The sequence below is a fragment of the Eptatretus burgeri genome, chromosome 9 (assembly GCF_056783735.1).
Source record: "Eptatretus burgeri isolate ZD-2024b chromosome 9, Ebu_testis_v1, whole genome shotgun sequence".
NCBI lineage: Eukaryota > Metazoa > Chordata > Myxini > Myxiniformes > Myxinidae > Eptatretus > Eptatretus burgeri.
The window spans coordinates 31,768,671-31,790,357 of NC_140969.1; the positions used below are offsets into that span (position 1 = coordinate 31,768,671).

General features: G+C 42.5%; 1 protein-coding gene across 12 annotated transcripts in view; it reads left to right on the plus strand.

The window, feature by feature from the left end:
- Window positions 1-6,270: 6,270 nt before the first annotated feature.
- LOC147019845 (uncharacterized) overlaps window positions 6,271-21,687 on the plus strand; it is a 57,083-nt gene continuing 41,666 nt past the window's right edge. Inside the window, exons 1-6 of one of the 12 annotated variants that reach the window (XR_015061531.1) lie at window positions 6,271-11,430; window positions 11,582-11,661; window positions 12,079-12,147; window positions 12,410-12,532; window positions 12,901-13,064; window positions 14,251-20,350. Coding sequence is in view for 4 of the 12 variants with exons in the window: in XM_085894616.1 (XP_085750742.1) it covers window positions 13,016-13,064; window positions 20,240-20,350 (160 nt within the window). In the remaining 8 variants the exon portion in view is untranslated. The other 11 variants (XM_085894616.1, XM_085894619.1, XR_015061532.1 and 8 more) reach the window with 11 other exon arrangements.

The following is a 21,687-nucleotide window of genomic DNA, read 5'->3' on the forward strand; positions in this document are numbered from 1 at the left end:
CGTCATACTGTCAAATATTTTGTCGGTGACACCTAAAGGACGATGTTATCCACTTCACCCAAGAGAGCGTTCTGGCTTTCTGCTGCCAAAGTTATGAAACATTTCAATTTGTTAGGAATATTTTGTTCAGAATCGGTCAGGGGTAGGTTTTCACACCATCATCATTTCAGGGAATGGGTCCTTGTGAAATCATTTAAAATACCTTTGTCACTAAAATATGTTGAAATAAATAAGAAAAACATTTGAATGTTTTTTTTTTTTGTTTTTTTTTGTACATTTGGAAAATATCTGTGGATGTTCTCGTTTCCAATTGAAGATTCTAAAACTCTTCAGTTATTTCGGTGACATTCACAGATATAATCGGTTTGTGTAGACCCTTGTCAACCTGTTTAACACAATAAATGTAGCTCGTAGATACAATCAAGAAAATAACAAAACATCACACCTACTAACACAGATGATTGCATGTTTTATTTGCTTGGACAATGCAAGTCAAAAAAGGTGGTAAGACCATTTTTAATTTTCAATAAACAAATGCAACTTAATGGTAGAAAGGTAACAAATACAATCTCATAAGTCGACGACAACCATAAATGAGCTTCAAATGAAAAGATATGCCTTGCTCTTCACTTGCATGATGAGTTGGCTTCTCTGTGTATCGTAGAGGGACAGTGTTCGGTGAGAAGGAGCATGTCCTCTCTGACATGTGGGGCCTGTGAATGAGATGCTTGCAATACTCCAAGACAGACCAAAAGAAGATATAGTTGTTTATTTATTCCTCGTTATATAAAGTGTACTTGTATTTTTAAAAGAATATAACCTGCTGGATTGTCTTGGAATTGAGGCTACCTTTAATAGTGTGATTACCGCCACAGACTGTGCTGTTCACGCTCGAAGAAATTAAAATCTCCAATTTTTTTTTGACCTCCCTTCGTGCAGTGCCTTCAGAAAGTATCCACACCTGTCGACTTTTGTCACAATTTATTGTTCCAGCCTGAATTTAAAATGGATTATCTTCAAATCTGGACTTTGGCTGGGCCACTCAAGGACTTTCACGTTCTTGTTCTTAAGCTATTCCAGTGTTGCTTTCGCTGTGTGCTTGGGGTTATTGTCCTGTTGGAACGTAAATCTTTGCTGCAGTCTGAGGTCTTTTGCACTCTGAAGCACGTTCTCTTCTGGGATTTGCCTGTATTTGGCTCCATTCATTGTTCCCTCTATCCTTAAATGTCTCCCACTCTCCATCTCTGAAAAGCATCCCCATGGCATGATGCTGCCACCAACATGCTTCACGGTAGGGATGGTGTTAGATGGATGATGAGCTTTGCTTGGCTTCCACTCGACGTAGCACTTTGCATTCAGGTCAAAGAGTTCAATTTTCGTCTCATCACACAGAATATTTTTCCTCATGCTCTCAGATTCTTTCACGTGCCTTTTTGCAAACTCCAGGTGTGCTGTCATGTACCCTTTTCTCAAGAGTGGTTTCTGTCTGGGCACTCTCCCATAAAGCCTAGATTTGTGAAGTGCTGCAGAGATCATTGTCCTTCCGGCAGGTTCTCCCATCTCAGCCAATTAACTCTGTAGTTCTGTCAGAGCGGTCATTGGGTTCTTGGTTACCTCCCTGCCCAAGGTCCTTGTTGCCCAGTCCGGTCGGACGGCCAGCTCGAGGAAGACTCTGGGTTGTTCCATGTTCTTTCCATTTCCTATTGATGGAGCTCACTGCAATACTCCAAGACAGACCGAAAGAAGATGTAGTTATACATTTATTCCTCGTTATATAAACTGTACTTGTATTTTTAAAAGAATATAACCTTGGGAACTTTGAGCCCAGGTGCATCCAATTTCCTTTGATCATCGTGGAGATGTCTCGACAACTTGATTGGAGTCCACCCGTGGCCAATTATACAATTAAACCTGTGCTCTTGGGAACTTTCAACACTCTAGAAATTGTTTTGTACCCTTCCCCAGATCTATGTCTCCTCACAATTCTATCTCTGAGTTATACAGACATTTCCTTGGACTTCATGGCAGAGTTTCTGCTCTGACATGCAGTCAACTGTGGGACCTCATCTAGAAAGGTGTGTTTCTTTCTTTCTAAATCATGTTCAATCAATTTAATTGGTCACAGGTGGACTCCAATCAAGTTGTCGAGATATCTCCACGATGAGCAAAGGAAATTGGATGCACCTGAGCTCAATTTGGAGTGCCATAGCAAAGGGGTTGAATACTTATTGACTCAAGACATTTCAGATTTTCATGATTAATTAATTTGTAAAAATTTCTAAAAACGTTTTTCACTTTGTCATTTTGGGATATTTAGTTATTTGGTGTAGATCGGTCACAAAAAAATTAAATTTAATCCCATTTAAATTCAAGCTGGAAGGCAGCAAAATGTGCAAAAGTCAAGGGGTGTGAATACTTTCTGAAGGCACTTGCATATACTTCCGGTGGTGGTGTCTGCCATAGCTTTCTGCTTGTACTTATGTACGCGGTCATTGCCGAGAGTCTACTTTCACTTGTCAGCCTGTCCCCCTGCACAGCAGGAGATGGGATTTTGAAATCGCTCATGTATCTGCCTGTCTGTCTGTCTTTGTCCAAGGCATAATTTCTTTCCCATTAGAGCTTTTGTCATTTATTTTTCAAGAAGCATTTATTATGAGAACATGGAGTACACCAATCAGTAATTTGGTCAAAATATCAAAGGGCAAAGTCACAGTGAGCAGAAATAGGCCTGATCAGCCCTGATCGAAACGACTGGGTTTTTGGAATTGCTTCCATGTTTTTATTTATTTAGCATTGAGCTCGAGTGTTTCTGTCCAGGGCATAATTTTTTTTTTTTACCATTTGAGCTTTTGTCATCAAAGTTTCAATGATCCTCTATTATGAGAATATGGAGAACACTAGTTAATAAAATTTACTTCTTCTTTTTTAAAGGTGCTGTTTTTGTCGAGTTTAGGCAGAGTACAAAGTGGATGTGAACGGGCTTTTCATTTCAAGATGATTTTTAGTTTTAAGTTGTTTTCCTTCATAGGATTTCCTGGGAAATTCTCAAAATGGTGTTTTCATGTGCATCTGCTTTATGCACTTCACATTGTGCAAAAAAAGTGGAAAAAGAACCGTTTATGCTGAAAGTGACGTGGGTGAAATTTCCATGACATCAGACTTTGCTGCATAACTGGAAGAAACTGCCAAGACGGGGTAAAAAGCCCAGATGGAACGGCAGACAAATTGATCATTCGCAAACTGTCACATTTGTGTTCACATTTCGACCGTGATCAGATTTTATATGTACAGTAGATTAATTTTTTCACTATTTTACCTTCGCCACCGTAGGTGGACAGAGGCTATGTTTTCACCCCTATCTCTGTCTGTCTGAGCAGGATATCGCAAAAAGTTGTGATTGGATTCGGCCGAAATTTGGTGGACAGGTTGGGTGTGTGACAAGGATGAACTGAATCGATTTTGGTGAAGATCCGGATTCAATGTTTTTTTTAATTCTCCAAGAGATTCCTCACCATTGAGAGATGGGGCCAAAAGCGATTATATAGATATTTCAAAAAGTTGTGGACGAGTTATGACAAAACGAGGTGGATGGGTTGGGTAAGTGAAAGAACAAGCCAATTAGATTTTGTTTCAGATCCAACCTATCATTGAGATATAAAACGTAAACTGTTCAGCCTAGAGAGGTATGCACTCTTCCGAGTGCCGTTATATTTTGTTTCTGTGTTACATTGTTCTGTTTATCGACAGTGGAACTGTTCATGCTGATATTTTGCTGCTGTAATCAAACTCGGTTGCCATCGCCAAATATTTTGAACTCTGCACATCAGTTGGACGAACTGACAAAATGAGCCTTGTCTCATATAATATGATGAAAATGAACTTGCGCTGCAACGCCTTCACTCCCCACTGACTTGATCTCTCCCAAGGTGCAACGCAAAGGCCAGGTTGAGTAACGCTGTCTTGATTGGCCTTGCTCTGGCTTCACCTTCTGATGTCGATGAACTGTATATGCCCATCTATCTTGCCAATGTTCAAATTTTCATGATACCGATCAACAAACATCTGAAAACCGTCATGCAACTTTTTTTTTCAATTTCTGTGTGGTCCATTAACACTGTATGGACGAGTATGTTGTGAACACGCCTGCCAAAGTTAGTGGGGGGGGTATTTCCCTGAGATTGGGCACCCACAGCACCTTTCTCCCGTTCAAATCCACTACCATCCCATATTTACTCTCCATGCGCAGGCATGTCCGTTCTGACTTCTCGTGGTCCCAGCTTTCAATCACGCTGTAATGCACCTCTGCTTTTGCCGTTACACTTAAAAGTTTATGTGGTGATTTTCCCTGGCAAGGAAATCCCCTTTCAGTTATGATTCTTTCAAAGTCAATCACTCGTAGATGTTAATACTTCTCTCAGAAGCCGTGTGTGTGTGTGTGTGTGTGTGTGTGTGTGTGTGTGTGTGTGTGTGTGTGTGTGTGTGTGTGTGTGTGTGTGTGTGTGTGTGTGTGTGTGTGTGTGTGTGTGTGTGTGTTATAAGCTGCACTAATTATATTGTAACTTGTAGTGCAAGCACAGTGTGTATGCTAATGTGCACGACGACCAGATATATTCGATTTCAGGAAGGCAAACATTGAGGGTATGAGGAGAGTTGGGTGCTATAAGTTGGGAGAGGCTAACAACAGGACAATCAGCATCAGAGAAATGGAAACCTTCAAGAAGCAAATGTGTAGAGAGCAGAGTAAGTACATTCCAATGAGGTGTAAAACTAGAAGCAGAAAGAGGCCAGGGTGGTTTCGTAGTGAGATAAGGAATGCTGTTGAGAAGCAGAAGGCATTTATCGATCATATAAAAGGAGCTCGGTCAGACGTGCCTGCGTGCGTCCGTCTGTGTGTGCGCCCATCTGCATCCTTTGTGTGCCAGTCTGATTAAGGAAATGTGTTCATAGTGCTGGAGCATATGTGGAGGTTTAAAGAGTTGTTCATAAAATCTCACTGAACACTTTCATTTACAGTTGTTTCATTAAAATCGGTTCATAAATAAAACTGCCACAACAATTTAAAATCGGGTATTGACTTATCATACACCCTGTATATCGGCCGTTTTTCAAAGCTCTTCCCCGCTGCAGGGAAAGGAGGAGCGGTTGGGGTGAGAGGGCAAGGGGGGAAAGGAAATCGAGAGAGAGAGAGAGAGAGAGAGAGAGAGAGAGAGAGAGAGAGAGAGAGAGAGAGAGAGAGAGAGAGAGAGAGAGAGAGAGAGAGAGAGAGAGAGAGAGAGAGAGAGAGAGAGAGAGAGAGAGAGAGAGAGAGAGAGAGAGAGAGAGAGAGAGAGAGAGAGAGAGAGAGAGAGAGAGAGAGAGAGAGAGAGAGAGAGAGAGAGAGAGAGAGAGAGAGAGAGAGAGAGAGAGAGAGAGAGAGAGAGAGAGAGAGAGAGAGAGAGAGAGAGAGAGAGAGAGAGAGAGAGAGAGAGAGAGAGAGAGAGAGAGAGAGAGAGAGAGAGAGAGAGAGAGAGAGAGAGAGAGAGAGAGAGAGAGAGAGAGAGAGAGAGAGAGAGAGAGAGAGAGAGAGAGAGAGAGAGAGAGAGAGAGAGAGAGAGAGAGAGAGAGAGAGAGAGAGAGAGAGAGAGAGAGAGAGAGAGAGAGACAGAGAGAGAGAGAGAGAGAGAGAGAGAGAGAGAGAGAGAGAGAGAGAGAGAGAGAGAGAGAGAGAGAAAAAAACAAAAAAAAAAAAAAACAAAAAAAAAAACACAAGAACATCAGTCTATTGATAGGGGGGAGGAAAGGGAAGGGAGTTACACCGTAACTGCATTGAAAGCTTTTGTAATACGATAGAAAGGACCCCTTTGAAATTGGGGGAGAGTGGAGTGGGGATGAGGGGAGGGAAGGGGAAAGTGGGGAGAGGAGAGTGTGGGTGTAGGGGAGGAGAGGTTGAGGGGGGATTGCTGAGGTTATTAATTCGCATTACTTGACATTTCCACTGTCGCTGACATAGCCTAAGATTGGGTGGAAGGGAAGGGGGTGAGTGGAGTGAGGAGTTAGGGTGGTGGAGAGGGAGGAGAGGAGAGGGAAAGAAGAAAGGTGGGTTAGAGAGTGGAGGTGAAGAGGGGGAAGGGGTGAAGTGTGAGCCTGGAGGGAGGGGCATGCGATAGGAGTCTGGAGGGAGGGGGCATGCGGTGGGAGTCTGGAGGGAGGGGGCATGCGGTGGGAGTCTGGAGGGAGGGGGCATGCGGTGGGAGTCTGGAGGGAGGGGGCATGCGGTGGGAGTCTGGAGGGTGCGGTGGGAGGAGGGACCTGGCGTTACTCGGCAATGCGAGGTACCTTTGTTAGTTAGGTATAAAATAACAGGACTGGAGCTAGATTGTTATCACTATCGGAGTAAACAGAGGCAAGTTAAGAAAATAACTCGGTAAGCCAAAAGAGAGCTTGGGAAGGACATGGCTAAGAATATTAAACATAATAGCAAGGCATTCTCTAAGTGCATAAGAGGAAAAGAACAGGTTAGGACCAGTGTGGGCCCTTCGAGGAATAGCACAAGGAGAGTGGAGAGTGTGAGCCCCCATTGCCCCCGTTGGCAGGCTTATTAGCCCCCATTGGACTTGGTCTGAAACACGGGCTTCTGGATTTGGTCTTGATTTTCGTGTCCATGCATGCGTGCATCCGCAACCATATCTCAGACATGTATGGACCAATTTTATTCCTACTTGGCACAAAAAAGCACATGATGGTATACATATGGACGTCGTTTATTTTCTACATCAGATCCAAGATGGTCGATTGGTGGCCATTTTAGTTGTAAAAACAAAAAACAACCTGATGTCGAACACGTCCTCCACCATTTCTCGGACATGCATTTCCTGATGTTGTTCAAACTTGGCATACAGATAAAGAATAATGGTTTTACATATGCACGTCATTGTTTTTTTCCAAGATGGCTGACTGGCAGCCATTTTATTTGTAAAAAACCCAATGTTGAACACGTCCTCAACCATTTCTCAGATATGCATTCACCAATTTTGTTCAAGCTTGGCACCTAGATAATGAATGATGGTTTACATATGCGAACACACACACACACGCACACACACACACACATACTGGGACCATACTCTGTACAGAGCGTTAGTGCTGCCGAAACAGTCTCTTGGGCTATTTGGCACAATCCTGGATGGGTCGCCACTCCAACACAGGATACTTGAATGGCTCAATCATCCCAGCAAGCTTGTACTCATTTTGCCGGCCTCGGAAGGATGAAAGGCTGAGTGAACCCCACCTGGTATTAATTCAACGGAAAAGCGGGATTTTGAACTCGGGACCCTCAGATCCCAAAAGCCCACCACTCTAACCATGAAGCCAACACCGGGCTTTCTTATATCTGCATGTCATTTATTTTGGAGATCCGATCCAAGATGGCTTACTGATGGCCATTTTGTTACTTAAATGTGTCCTCAACCATTTCTCAGACAGGTATGGCCCGATTTTGCTCAAACGTAGCACAAGCACAGTACATGATGGCATACACGTGCCCCTCACTTTCTTTTGCGATCTGATCAAAAATGGCCTACTGGTAGATTAGCAGCCATTTTAGTTGTACATAAATTTGGGCTAGCCCTTTAACTCCATACTGCAAAATTACTAAAACAACGGGGGCGATGACATTCTGTCTTTTTTTTTTACTTGTTAAACAGGTATTTTGCTTCAACTTTTACACAATAACTGTCTGGAGACTTGCCAGTAGCTGAGTGTATATCTAGGAGGTGAGGAAGGGCTTTTACAGAAGATCTAGGTTGGAGTGGAGGAAGTAAAAGAACAGCTTGGAAATCTTGGAGTAGATAAGTTTCCGGGTCCAGATAATATGCACCCGAGAGTATTGAGGGAGGTGGCTGAGCAGGTAAGCGAGATGTTAACGGATATTTTCAATAGTTCCCTGGAGTCAGGACAGGAACTGGAGGATTGGAGAGTCGTAAATGTAACAACATTATTTAAGAAAGGATCCAGAGAAGAATTGTGAAACTATAGAGCTGTTAGTTTGACTTCAGTTGTGGGGAAGGTGTTGGAGACATTAATTAAGGACCAGATGAGGAACCATTTAAACAAATACAAACTAATTAATGGTCGTCAGCATGGGTTTATCAAAGGTAGTCCCTGTTTAACAAATCTTTTAGAGTTCTATGAAGCAGTGTCTGATTGGGTGGATGAGGGAAAGGCAGTGCACATAGTATATCTAGAATTTAAGAAGGCATTTGATAAGGTACCACATCAGAGGTTGTTAGCTAAAGTGAGGGCTTGTGGTGTGGCTGGTCAGGTAGCTAACTGGATTGCAAACTGGCTTAGTGGGAGGAAGCAAAGAGTGGCTGCGAGCGGGAGGATTTCTTGCTAGGAGGTTGTAAGTAGAGGGGTACTTCAGGGATCAGTACTCGGACCATTACTATTCATTATTTACATCAACTATTTGGATAATGGGGTAAAGAGTAAGCTTTCCAAATGTGCAGATGACACAAAGCTTGGAGGTAAGGTGGATAGCAGAGGAGGTGGTGATCAGATACAGGAAAGTATTGATACTTGTATAGATTGAGTAAAAGATTGGCAGATGGAGATTAATCTGAGCAAGTGTTGGGGATGGGAGAGAACAATGAAAATCGAGATTACAGGATGCAAGGGGTAATTTTGGAGCGTGTCACACAGGAGAAGGATCTGGGGGTGGTAATAGATACGGGAGGTAAGCAGGTCGCAGCTCTCGGTAAAGCAAATAGGGTTTTAGGTTGTATTCGGAGGGGGGTCAATTATAAATCAAAAGAGGTGGTGTTAACATTTTATAGGAATTTAGTGAGGGTCACATCTAGAATATTGTGTGTTGCTTTGGTCACCATAGTTCAGGAAGGACATCGATGCCATGGAGAGGGTTCAGCGCAGGACTACTAGATTGATTCCGGGCCGAGCTAGACTCAGCTATGAGGAGCGGCTGAAGGAGACAGGGCTTTATTCACTTGAAAGGAGGTGGTTACGAGGAGATATGATAAAGATGTTTAAGATAAAGAAAGGTATCGATGTGTATGTATTTTATAGGTAAAATACATACAGAAGAATTGTTCAGCTGAGTCGACAGTGATAGGATCAGGGGCCATAGCCTGAGAGTTAAGATGATAGTAAGGCAGGGGTCTTTCACTCAGAGAGTAGTTGTAAGGCAGGGGTCTTTCACTAAGAGAGTAGTTGTAAGGCAGGGGTCTTTCACTTAGAGAGTAGTTGTAAGGCAGGGGTCTTTCACTTAGAGAGTAGTTGCCCCGAAGGTCGAAGGAGGTTACGTTTTCATTCCTTTCTGTCTGTTTATTTATTTGTTTGTGTATTAAATGTCTCACAAAGTTGTGGATGGATTCGGATGAAATTTTGTGGACAGGTTCGGTGTGTGGCAAGGACGAACTGATTAGATTTTGCTGAAGATCCGGATCTGGATCCGACGACTATAATTTGTTTTAGTGATTCTTCATCATTGATAAATTGGGCCAAAAACTTTAAACGATAAAAAGCATGGTATTTCAAAAACGTATAGGTTCCCGATACGTTCTCGTGGATCAGGCATTATATGGCCGGGCTATGCGCCCTACCGAGTGCCCTTCCAGTTAATGCATGCCCTTAATGTCTCCCTGGACAGGTCGTGGTTTGCAGAAACAGTCGATAAGTTTAAATTGGAGTTCAATCTGTACCTGGACGTATCGGAAGTCCAGGGAGGGATACTGACATGATTTGAAGGTACCCTGAATGTGGACGGGCGATTACGTGTACATCTGTGCTGTGTGATGTTTGTGAGTGAGTCTTGTGAAGGAGTAATGTGCAGCCGATCTATATTATTGGTTCACGAGTCAGTAAGTGACCACTATATTCGTTATGTCTGTCTGTCTGTGTGTCTGTCCCGAGCACAGCTCCGTGAGTTTTGATCCGATCCTGATAAAATTTTGGTGGGAGGTTTATATCATGATGTAGTTGTGTTTTCCTGAGAATGGGCGTGCTGCGCCCATTATGGGCGGAGCCACGCCCAAAAAACATGTGTTTTTAGGGGGAAGCCAGTTTCAAGTTACATTTTCTCCGAGGGGGTTTGTCGAATCTGGCAGGGGTTTTCGGTATTTGGTTAGCCCAATAGCATCTGCATAGCCCCACGGAGCTCGATTTTTCATTTTCGTCCCAAGGTCAAGGTCACAAGGTCATGGACTTAGAAAATGTCAAAAAAATCAATAAATTGGGCATCGAGCTCCTCGGGTTTTCAACTGTTTCTAATGAAAGTTGGTATGTAAGTCGTGCTCTTCGAGTACTACAACTTTCATCATTTACATTTTTCCCGATTCCCGCCAGTTTGCCCGTGGCGTCCCCTCGAAGGTCAAACAATAAAAAAAGGCGAACCGTGTGCATTGCTCGTGAACCATCGCCGTCTCCAGACTTGTTATTATTTAAACTTATTTACTTTTTCTGCTACAACTACCTGTCCAGGGAGACCATTCCATGCATTAACTACCACCCGACCTTACTACCGTCTTAACTCCCCTCTTTACTCTCAGTCTATGACCCCTGGTCCTGTCACTGTCTCCTCTGTTGAATAATTAATTCATCTGCACTTATTTTATCGACACGTTTCATTATGTTAAACATCTCGACGATATCTCCTCGTAACCGCCTCCTTTCTCGTGTATGAAGTGTTCGTGTCGCACAGGCATGATGGGCCGAATGGCCGCCTCGTGCGTCTCATTTCCTTGTGATTTATTTTTCGTCTGTGAAGGTGATGTGGAAGCTCGGAGAGTACCTGCCCGACGGGCGATCGTGTTCCAAACACACAACATGCTCTTCTGACGCAAAGCTGTATTTGGGCGGTGTATGGACAAGTGACGGCGACTGCTTATAATTTAAAACATCTCACAGCACTGGAAAATCGTGCGGACAGGAAATACTGCGTTGTAAATGGCCGAGACTCCCAATACTGGAGGCGGCGCGACACGACACACGTGCTGACAAACGAACACACAAACACCGCTCCGCGAATTTTAGTCAGGATTCACATTGGTTCATCAAATCAAACTACTCGTCTCATAATATTCATGTGGAAAAACAAAGCCGAGAAACAAGCAAAAAAATGCCAATTATTCGAGGTGTTTTCACACTCGGCGGTGATCCTGTGGAATATGACACCGCGACGAATAACACCGTCATGGACTTTTGACACATTGTAATTTACCAAACGTTGTCTAATGGTCAGTTTGTTCACAGTAAAGTTCACGTGAGCACTTTTTTATTGATCTTCCATTCAGCTCGTGTAATTCTGGGCGATAAAGGGGAGGATGGAAAGTCCATAGAATAATATACGGGGAAATATTTCATTTTCCGGTGGCTCTTCCGGCGATTCGCCAAACCATTTAAGAGGGCCGAGGGTGAAGCCGGTGTTCACAAGGAGAGGTTCGTGTCGCTGGGAGCTGACTTAATTAAATATATTAATTAATTATTTTGTGTTTGTTTGCACGTGTTATCCATATATTGCGACATTGGTATACGTTGCCTCTATCATGTCTCTCACTCCCTCCACGTCCATTTACACACCCGACCGCAGTTACCTCCCTCATTGGGAGTGTAGGCCTGCCGGACCGAGTACTCCCTCCCCCCTCACGACTGGCTCTTCCAATCCGCTCTGTGAGTTCCTTTGTCGTCTTGTTCCGCTTTCCTTTCACTCAATCCGATCTACAGTCCTGTGGATGCTTCGATGAAGTTCCGCGGCCCATCGTGTTATTGATTCCCGAACCGATCAAGTTGGTGTAACAGACGATTTAATGAATGAAAGGCGTTTTTTTTTGTTAATGAGAGTGAGAAGTCCGATTTGTGATGATCGTGTTTTTTTGGCGCCGTTTTCGCCCCACGTGCTCCAGACACCGAGGCGCCATGTTGCTCGTCTGAGCGCCAAACGTGCTGCTCAACCAGCTTGCCAAAGTGATTTTTTTTATTTTTTATTTTACAATCGTCTTTGTAATTTTATAGATTGACTTCACCTTTGTCCGATTAAATATATTTTTTTTTTCGCAAAAATAAATTCCAAGTTGTTTGTGTTTTCAGTTCACGGCTCCGTCCGTTGTGTCGGTGATTTCTGACGTGGGAGTCTTTACATCGGACATTGAGGTGAAGGTAAGAAGATGCTCTGGAGATTTATTTCCTCACAAACTATTTCATTGTTTTCGTACTTTGGGATGATGATGATGATTATTGCCGTTTACCCAATTGAAGACCAGTGACCAAGACTGGTCCATGAAAACCTTTTTAAAAATTTTATTCTGATGTCCCATTTTGTCCCAGTTGCTTGAATTAACCTTTGTTTTTTTTTCATTGTTTCAAGTCCCCTTCTTTAATTTATCAACTGACGATAAAATACTTGTTCCTTTTTCTGTAGCTGTTGTATTTTGAATGAGGTGGCCTACAACTGGTGTCGTGAAGAAAGTATCTTGATGCAACTTTGGCTCTCACTTTGTGTTCCTCTTCCAAATGACTGTTGCTGTGGAAATTCTCAAAAGAGGTAACTCTTTAAAATCCTTGAAATGAAGACTTGATTAAAAAAAAAAAAATTCTTTTAATGAGATCCAGTATTGCATGCTGGGTATTCTGTTGTTAAAAACTTTTTTCTTCTTTATGCATGGGACTTGAGAAAATGTTGAATGTTATCAATTCAGAAAAGGAACTGATGTCTATCTTCAGCAAATTTACATTCTGCTCGTTTTGTACTTCACTTGCACATTACCTGTAGGGTGATTTGTGTGAAACGCACACACACCCGACAATTCCTCCACAAAAAAGCCTTGGTCTTACCCTTCCCCTCCCAACCAGAAGGCATTCATCCATGCCTACATTTGATTTTACAACCCCTCATGCCCCCCCCCCCACCAGGGATCATACAGTGTGACATTCTGTGACAAAACAGATTTTATGTGACAGTGTTGAGAGAATTGTGGCACATTTGACAGAGTTGTGTCCACGCCAGCTTTGTACCAGATATATCACAATGACTATCCTCTGGAGCAAACTTTTTATCGGTGGTCACCATCAGCAAGGTGAGTGTTAAGATCAACACACATTCTCGCGTCAAGTTTTGTTCATTTTTGCGCTTTGTTATAACTGATGTCGCGGTTTCTGTTTGTTTGTTTATCACTTATACCCCAGACTTCTTTGCATTAACACTTCAGTTAATAATACTTTTTGCTTACACTGGAACGGGAAACTCCAGGAGCTAAAAGGGTTCTTGGTTACAAGTATTCCTTTTTTTCAAAAAGGAATATCTAACCAGACAAGAGTGATCGACTATGCTGTATGTAACCATGTTAATTAGAGACCTGACTGTCAGCCCGTAGCTATTTCATCACTACGCCTCCTGTCATTCGATAATAATAAATGACCGTTTTTACAGCCATTTTTCCCTGCTGTGCAGGGGTTTGGCTTTTTCTTGAGGAAATGTTTTTTATGGCCGGATGCCCTTCCTGACGCCAACCCTGGTCGCCTCTTACGACACACAGGGATATGGTACACCTATTCTAACCGGGGCATACACCGGGACCAGTACACTGGCACTCATTTCGCCGACCTCGGAAGGATGACAGGCTGAGTCAACCCCCTGGTGTTAATTCAGCAGCCAACGGGGCTTGAACTCGGGACCCTGGGATCCCAAGCCACCACCCTAACCACTAAGCCAACACCAGGCTTGCCTCCTGTCATTCGATGCTGAACATTTACGCTTATTGTGCAGATTCCTGGACTAAAAACATATGTTAGATGTCCGACGCCAAATGTATGGAAATTAAGGACCACAACATAAAATTGCTCAGATTAATCTGGGACCGAAATTGGATGGCCGTCTCGTCTCGGTTCCAGCCTACGTGTGTAAGGGCTTTAGATGGGACGGTCGTCCTCAAAGTGGGGGCATTATGTAGTAATAGGACAAAGCAGGAAATAGAGATGCATTATGAAATTAGGAGCATTTTTGTGGTCCTTGAATTCCAATGATGTTTTGTGCTCAGAATTTGCTTTATCAGACGTTAGTCTGCTGCTAACATGTCTCGTTAATTTCTGCACAACAAAGCCCAGACTGGTGTTTTTCATCAATAACACGAAATAACATATCGATTGAACAATAATTGCTGAACATTATTATGGGTGTTGCACTTCATTTGTGGTTGAAGTACACTATATGACCACAAAAAATTATTTTGTCAGGCATCACGAGGGTTTTTTTTTTTTTTTCAGCTGTCGATCATAAGTAAAAGGAACACCGCCTTCAAAGTGTCCATGTTGGATGGGGAGGACTCCAATCAAGACCCGATACAAAACTGGGCGAAACCCCACGACAATCACTCCGTCCACTGTCTTCTTTGTCAGGAGATCGTGAGCATTGCTCAGAGGGGGAAGGACCAGCTTATCCGTCATTCCAAGACTGGTACACATATCAAGCGAAGACAAAACAATTTGGGTGATGATCGAAAATTGAAGTGACTAGAAGATACGCAGAGGAATATACAGACCTGTTTTGCTAGTGGCAGCGTGGGTGCTGATGATAGACGGGAAGACTGGCAAAAGCGGAGCTTAAATAACAATGTGACCTATGCGGAAACTATGGTGTGCCAATGTTTCAGTGAATAATTTGTCCTTTCGACTCGGATTCTATGATCGCTATGTTTCCTGACTCGAAGATCGTGAAAGCGTTCCAATGCGCTTCAGACAAGACTGTGTATGTAGTTTCGGATGGAATGGGGCCATATATGCATACTCTAATTGAAAATGAAATTAGGAACTTTGCTCCAGCATACAGTATTCAGGTTGATGAGGCAACAACTGCTAAACATTGGAGACTTCGATGTGATCGTCCGTTACTGGCCAGCAAAGAGTGATCGTGTTCGTGTAGAACATCTGGAGTCATTTGAGATGTCATGCTGATGCTGCTAAATTCAAGGACAACATTGTTCGATCTCTCAGCGGTCTGTACCATGACAGGTTGTTGCAAATTTCCTTCCTATGGACCGAATGTCATGAAATCTCTGCAGAAAAAGGCTCTGGAAGAGATCGATCCAAAAATGATCAATATTGGCACGTGCAACTTGCACAAAAGCCACAACGCCTTTTCTAGTGCATTCGAAAAATTAGGCTCTGAGATTGAATGTATAGGTATTGATGTATTCTATCTTTTAAAATACTCAGCTGCTAGGAGAGAAGACTGCGAGGCTGTGCAGAAATCCAAGGGCATTAAATGACATGTGTCTTCGCGATGGATAGTATTGGAAGACGTCACAGAAAGACTGATGGAGCAACTTCTGGCTTTGACAGGGTATTTTCTCAGAACTCTTACTGACAGAGAGGGGGAACGACAGAATCAAGAGGATCTGCGGTGTTTTGAGTAACAAGATTCTCAAGTGTGAACTGCTGTTCATGAAATCCATCCTGTCTATGTTCAACCATTTCAATAAGTTGATACAGAGTGAGGGCCCGCTCATCCACATTGTCTACGATGAAATGAACACTGATCCTATCCCTGATGTGACTCGCCCTGACCGAAGGCGCTATTGGTCGAAAGACAGAAAAGCAACTTGGAAGCATCGATCTCATGAATCGTGATGTCTGGCTTCCAAAAGTGTACATCGGAGAAGCGGCTTCACGGGAGATAAAAGCCATGAGAGAATCCAAAAGGATATCCGAGGGGAGTTATCTGGATTTCTTCAAGAGAGCCAAACTATTTTATTCAGAGGCGATCAGTAAACTCCTCAAAACATTCCCAATGGACAACCAGCTCTTGCATGACCTACAAGTTCTTCATCCTTTAGCTCGGCAGTCTGAATCAGCGAAGCAAGCCATCAAGCGCGTTGCCATTGGCATCAAAATGTTCTCGAGAGATAAAATTGACGCAGTATCTGATGAGTGGTTGGAGTACTCGAGCGAGGACATACTGGAAGACTGGAACACCGATAATCCACAGGTCAGCACTTCCGAAGACGAAGATTCGGATGAGAACAACACCGACACCAATGTGGGAAATGTCAATGGAAGAGTTGATGTGTACTGGTACAGAGTCTGCAATATGAAAAGACCTAGTGGTCAGTTGAAATATGCCAATCTGATGACATTGGTTCGGATAGCCCTCACATTGAATCATGGCAATGCCGATGTTGAGAGGGGGTTCAGTAAGAACAAACTATTGCTCACATCTCATCACACCCGGCTCACTATGCCTCGCATCAATGGACTGTGGACAATAAGTTAGAATATTAAGAGATTTGATAACAAACCACAGATGCTGCCTTATTCGGAGGAACTGATATCAAACGCTCGGAAAGCAAGGTCGGCGTTTATGATGCAAATTGAATGGGAGAGACTGGCCACAAAATGACCAGCGGAAGCAGCTGCTCCGAACGACTCTTCAGCAGGAGGTTCAAATTCTGGCCAAGAAAAGGAGGGCTGAAGCACTGTTGGCGGGAGGGCATGACGATGCTCGACAATGCAGTGAAGGGAGAATCTGAGAACTTAGTCACCAAAGTTGTGGCTGCGAATGCTACCATCCAGAATGCCAAAAAAATACTAGATGGGGCCAATAAAGAACTGAATAACCTGAAGAAAAAGAAATAGCACTTTCCTCCTGAGCTTTCCGATGAACTGGTACCCCGGTATTACAGAATTGAAATGAGCGACATTGTGGAATTACGAGAATGTTGAGTTGTTTGGAATGAAAAGAATGTTAAAATGTGATCCTGGCTTGTCCAATCTGTGCATCTAAAACCCCCAAATATGTGACAAAAATGGATTTTCTATGTGACAAAACGATTTTTATGTGACAGACTGGAAATTGCGATATTATCCCTGCCATTCCCATCAAAAGTTCTCAACCCCACACTTCCAAAGCTGTCCCATCTTTACTCCAACCCTCTTCCCTCTCATAAAAGCAAACGGGCATTCCCAGGTTGAAACGGTGGAATAAGTTACGCTTTCTGCTCCCTGATCATGCTATGTTGACTTCACAGAAACTTGTCATAATTTTAATAGAAAATAGTCAGCAATGACAGCAAACATGTGTAACCTTCGCTGTAAAAGCACTGCTTGAGAGAAAGGGTTCTGAAGGGTAAATTCTAAAGTTATTAATCTGCAAGTTGTAAAGGTTACGAGGGGATATTATTATCTTGCCAAAACGAAGTTTTTGCAAGATATGTTAGTCAGCTTGTATGTTTTTTTTTATTTTTTTTTATTTTTTTGTTTGTCTGTAATCACGTATAAAAAATTCTGCAGATTACAGTTATCATTGGAAATTTTTGTAACTTCGCATATCAGAGGCCTATAGAGGTCCCTTTCAGCGCATAAAATTATGAAGGTCAAGGTCACTTTGTCGCAAATCTGGGGAGTCGACGAAACCCTTATTTTTTTGAGTAATTTTAATCGAATCGTCTCAACTTTATGGGAATGTAGTATTGTCTGGCGCTCAGCTGGTTAGTGTTTGGTGGTGATTGGCCTTGACCTTCATGGTTAGCGCCTGAGGTCAAACATATTTGACCCCAAGGTCAAATTTTCAAGTTTTAGGAACCATATCGTGTCGTACCTCAAATTGAACACCATGATGAGTGCTTTCCAGATATGTCAAGCTTGAGACATTATGAGGCAAACATATTATTCATGGTTACTCTGTAGAACGATTCTCATCGGAATCTCTCGTAGGCAGATATTCCTCAAGGAGTCGCTCCTGCTGGATAGCAGCTCTGTTCACCTCAGTGTGACCTTAAAGAAGTTACACGTGGTCACCTTTGGCAAGATACGGGTTACCCTGCGGGTGACATTGGTTTATTTTGTATGTTAAAAGGTAATGAAGGGTATAGACAAATATGTGCAGAATTATTATTGATAGGATTAGGGGCCATAGCCTGAGATTAAGAGGGGAGTTAAGATGTAATAAGGCAGGGGTCTTTCCCTCAGAGAGTAGTTGATGCATGGAATGGTCTCCCTGGAGAGGTAGTGGCAGCAGAAAGTGTACAAACGTCTAAATTGGAATTCAATCGGTACCAAGAAGTATTCCAGGTATAGGGGTACGATCATATAGGGATACAGTCTAGTGTTGGCTTAATGGCTCTGGTGGCTAGCTTAAGATCTTAGGGTCTTGAGTTCAAGCTGCCTGTCTCGCTCTTGAATTGACACCAGACAGGTTGACTCAGCCTGTCATCCTTCCAACGTCTGTGAAATTAGCACCAGCATGCTGGTAATGGGGCATTGCATCAGCAGCACAGCCACTCTCCCAGAAAACAAGCTCTAATGAGCTAAGATCCTCGTCCTCTTAATGATGACGTCATAAAAATTGATATGACGTCATAGTGATGTATCATATGTGTGGTAATTCATCTCTGCTAATGCCCTGTTTGATTCCCGCAAACAGAATTCAAAAAGCTTGCCTAGTTTCAGAGATAATTTTTCGGCGATTTCCATTAGCGGAGATATTTTGACGTCATAACTTTTTTTTTTCTAGGAGGAATTTTCAAAATCTGAGATTGTTACTGTCTGCGCAGGGTATTTTTACATATATATGCCAAGTTTCAGGAAGTTTCGATGAAAACTGTAGGCTGTGAAACAAAAGTCCACAAGAAGAACAACGTGAGTCAGACTTAGAGATCCTCCACGAGGATCTAATGATGCAGCCAAGCAGCCATTGGCGGCATTCGAATAAATAAAAGTACAGGGATATTGACACTATTTCAACGGAGCTTAAGTATGGATGGGTGATGTCTGTGGGTCTTGACAAGGGGTAGTGTGCATCCGATGTATATTATTCACCCTAAAAAAAAATTTGATATTTAAAAAAAATATGCAACATTTATATTTTTAACACCAATGTGCCCTTGAGCCTGTGACACTTCTTATCCCTACTACTCCGACATTCAACCAATGAAATTGAGTCATTTTGATGGAATAATGTAATCAGGAATGTGTTCAACTACTAAGCAGATGGTTTGCGCTTTACCAAGCATCCAACGGTTTCAAATGGAGTGCTTAAGCCACTTGGCCAGCACTCTACAAGAAACTTGGTAAGTGAACACTCCGCTGGTGTGTTCTAGTAGATACGCAGGCATGATGTGGCACAGGCATGATGAGCCAAATGGCCTCCTGCATCCAATTTCCTTGTCATTCCTTGCAATTTATTTTTGTCTGAAAATTATCCAGTATCAAAGTACTTGTCTCAAAAATATTTATATGGAAACAAAACCAAGAAAAAAAATTCCAATTATTCGAGCTGTTTTCCATGGAAAATAACAAAGGCCATGGGCCAGATATGGCCACAGTGCACCCCCCCCCCCATCACCTCCAAGCAAACCTATGTTTTTCTGAATCTCCTGGATATTCTGAACACTAATATGAATGTTAACATTGAAAATTTTGGGATGCACTACCTGTTTTGACCTTTTGAATAGGGGTACCCTAAAATTATACTTTTATCGACTTGCGTCGAATTTAATTTGTGGATGGAAACAAAATGGCATGCAGAAGGCCCAAATCATATCAAATATACATGTATGATTCATCAAATTGAAGATAATTGCATTCTGATCATCTGTATATTTCTAATAGTGTTGTACATTAAATTTAAATGAAATTGTATACATTTGAATATATTGTTACAGTTCTCAGAACCGTATCGTGGGGCAGATATGTGAAAAAGATGTTCATTTCCGGCAGAAAGTGTGAAGGTTCGCATACAGGGGTATTTTGGGGCGCCGATTTCAAAAATTGGCGGATCCAAGAGATCTAACCAATGGACCGGCCGCCATCTTGAATTCCAGTATGGCCGCCAAGACGAAATGTTGAAAATCCCTATCTTGGGTTCTAAATGACCTGTGGCGTTGAAATTTGGTACACAAGGGTATGTTGACATGCTGAGTTCAATAATGCAATAATTTGAAATGTCTGACAAATGGTATGGCCGCCATTTTAAATTCCAATATGGCCACCAAGAAAAAACCGATGTTTTCATTGCTTTAATAGCACAGTGTACGGTAATGTCATAATGTTAAATCATTTGAGCATTATTATGATAACTGGAAAATTGTTGCATCTCAAATCTACTGATGGGTTTGTAATTTTTTTGAAGGCAGTAAAATTTGGGAAATTCAGCGCCCCAAAATACCCCTGTATGCGAAATTTAACACTTTCTGCCAGAACTGAACATTCACATGACATTCCAATAATTTATTTTTTTATGTTTTTTTTTCTCTTTCAGATCCAATGTCGAAATCGAAGAAAACATCGTCAACAATTCCAATGCCAACAGACTGGAACATTTGCGCTCTTTGCCAGAAACGTTCTGAAAATGAACCACGAAGAAATGCACGTAAGGGCAGCAATCAGTCGTGTCTAGACGTCTATGAGAATCTTGCTCAAAATCTCAAGGCATTGAATGACTTAGGTGCCTTGCGGGATAAACGTTTCCTGACTAGATGATGGTTGCGGTATTGCAGAAACCCTAGCTGCGCATGCTGCCAAATGGCACAAAAACTGTTATGTGCAGTGCAGCAGCTCTCATGTGACCAGGGCTGAATCAAGGGGAAGAAAGCAAAGTTCAGACCTTAAACTTCGTGAAGAAACTTACTCGCCTGTTAAAAGACTCAGAACAAGTTTCAAATCTCCATCCTTTGAACAGAGTACCGCTAGCACATGTTTCTTTTGTGATAGCATTATCAGTAATGAAGAAATAGTCCACAGAGCGGCAACAAAAAATGTAGATTCCAATGTTCGATTGATGGCAACAGAATTGAGGGATACAAAACTCCTGGCTAGATTGTCTGTAGGTGATATGACGGCATCAGATGCTGTTTATCACAAGAAGTGCATGACTGTTCTCCACACTCGATACAGATTATTTGTAAGAAAGAATGAGGAAGCCAGTTCAAGTCAAAATATGCCACCAGAATCAGTAGCTTTGGCCGAATTGATATCGTATTTGGAAGAAATGAAGTGTACAGATGACAGTTGCACTTCCAAGTTAGCCGATCTCACAAAGCTTTATATTATACAGAACGTCTGGCACAACTGGGAGGCTATCTCAGAGGATTAATTCAACTCACCTTAAGGACAAGCTTCTCAGACACCTTCCGCAACTTGAGGCACATAAGAGCAACCATGAAGTGGTACTGTCATTCAAAGAGGACATTGGTGAAGCTTTATTGCATGCTTGTAGACAAAGCGCTGACAACGACGCAGTCATTCTCATGAGAGCTGCCCAGATTGTGCGCAAAGATATTTTGCAAAAGCAATACCAATTCAATGGATCCCTAGTTAAATCATAGAACAACTCACCACCATCATTGGCAGCGTTGATGGAAATGATTCTTGCTGGTACAAACGTACGCAAACAACAAGGGAGGCGTCTCTGTGCAATCCTTAACTCAACTTGTAACATTCAACACTGAAGCGAAGAAGGTTGGAAACTACAGCAGTACGTCACAATTTGAAACGTGAAACATCAGTCACTTTACCTGGGTCTTCTCATTCATAGCAAAACAAGGAAACAGGATCTTGTTGATGTTCTTTTTCAACATGGTTTGTGTGTTTCCTATGATCGCATACTGGAGGTATCCACAGATGAGGCCAACAGAGTCATAGAAATATACAAACATGACGGCGTCGTGTGTCCACCAAAATTGCGAAGTGGAATATTCACAACAGGCA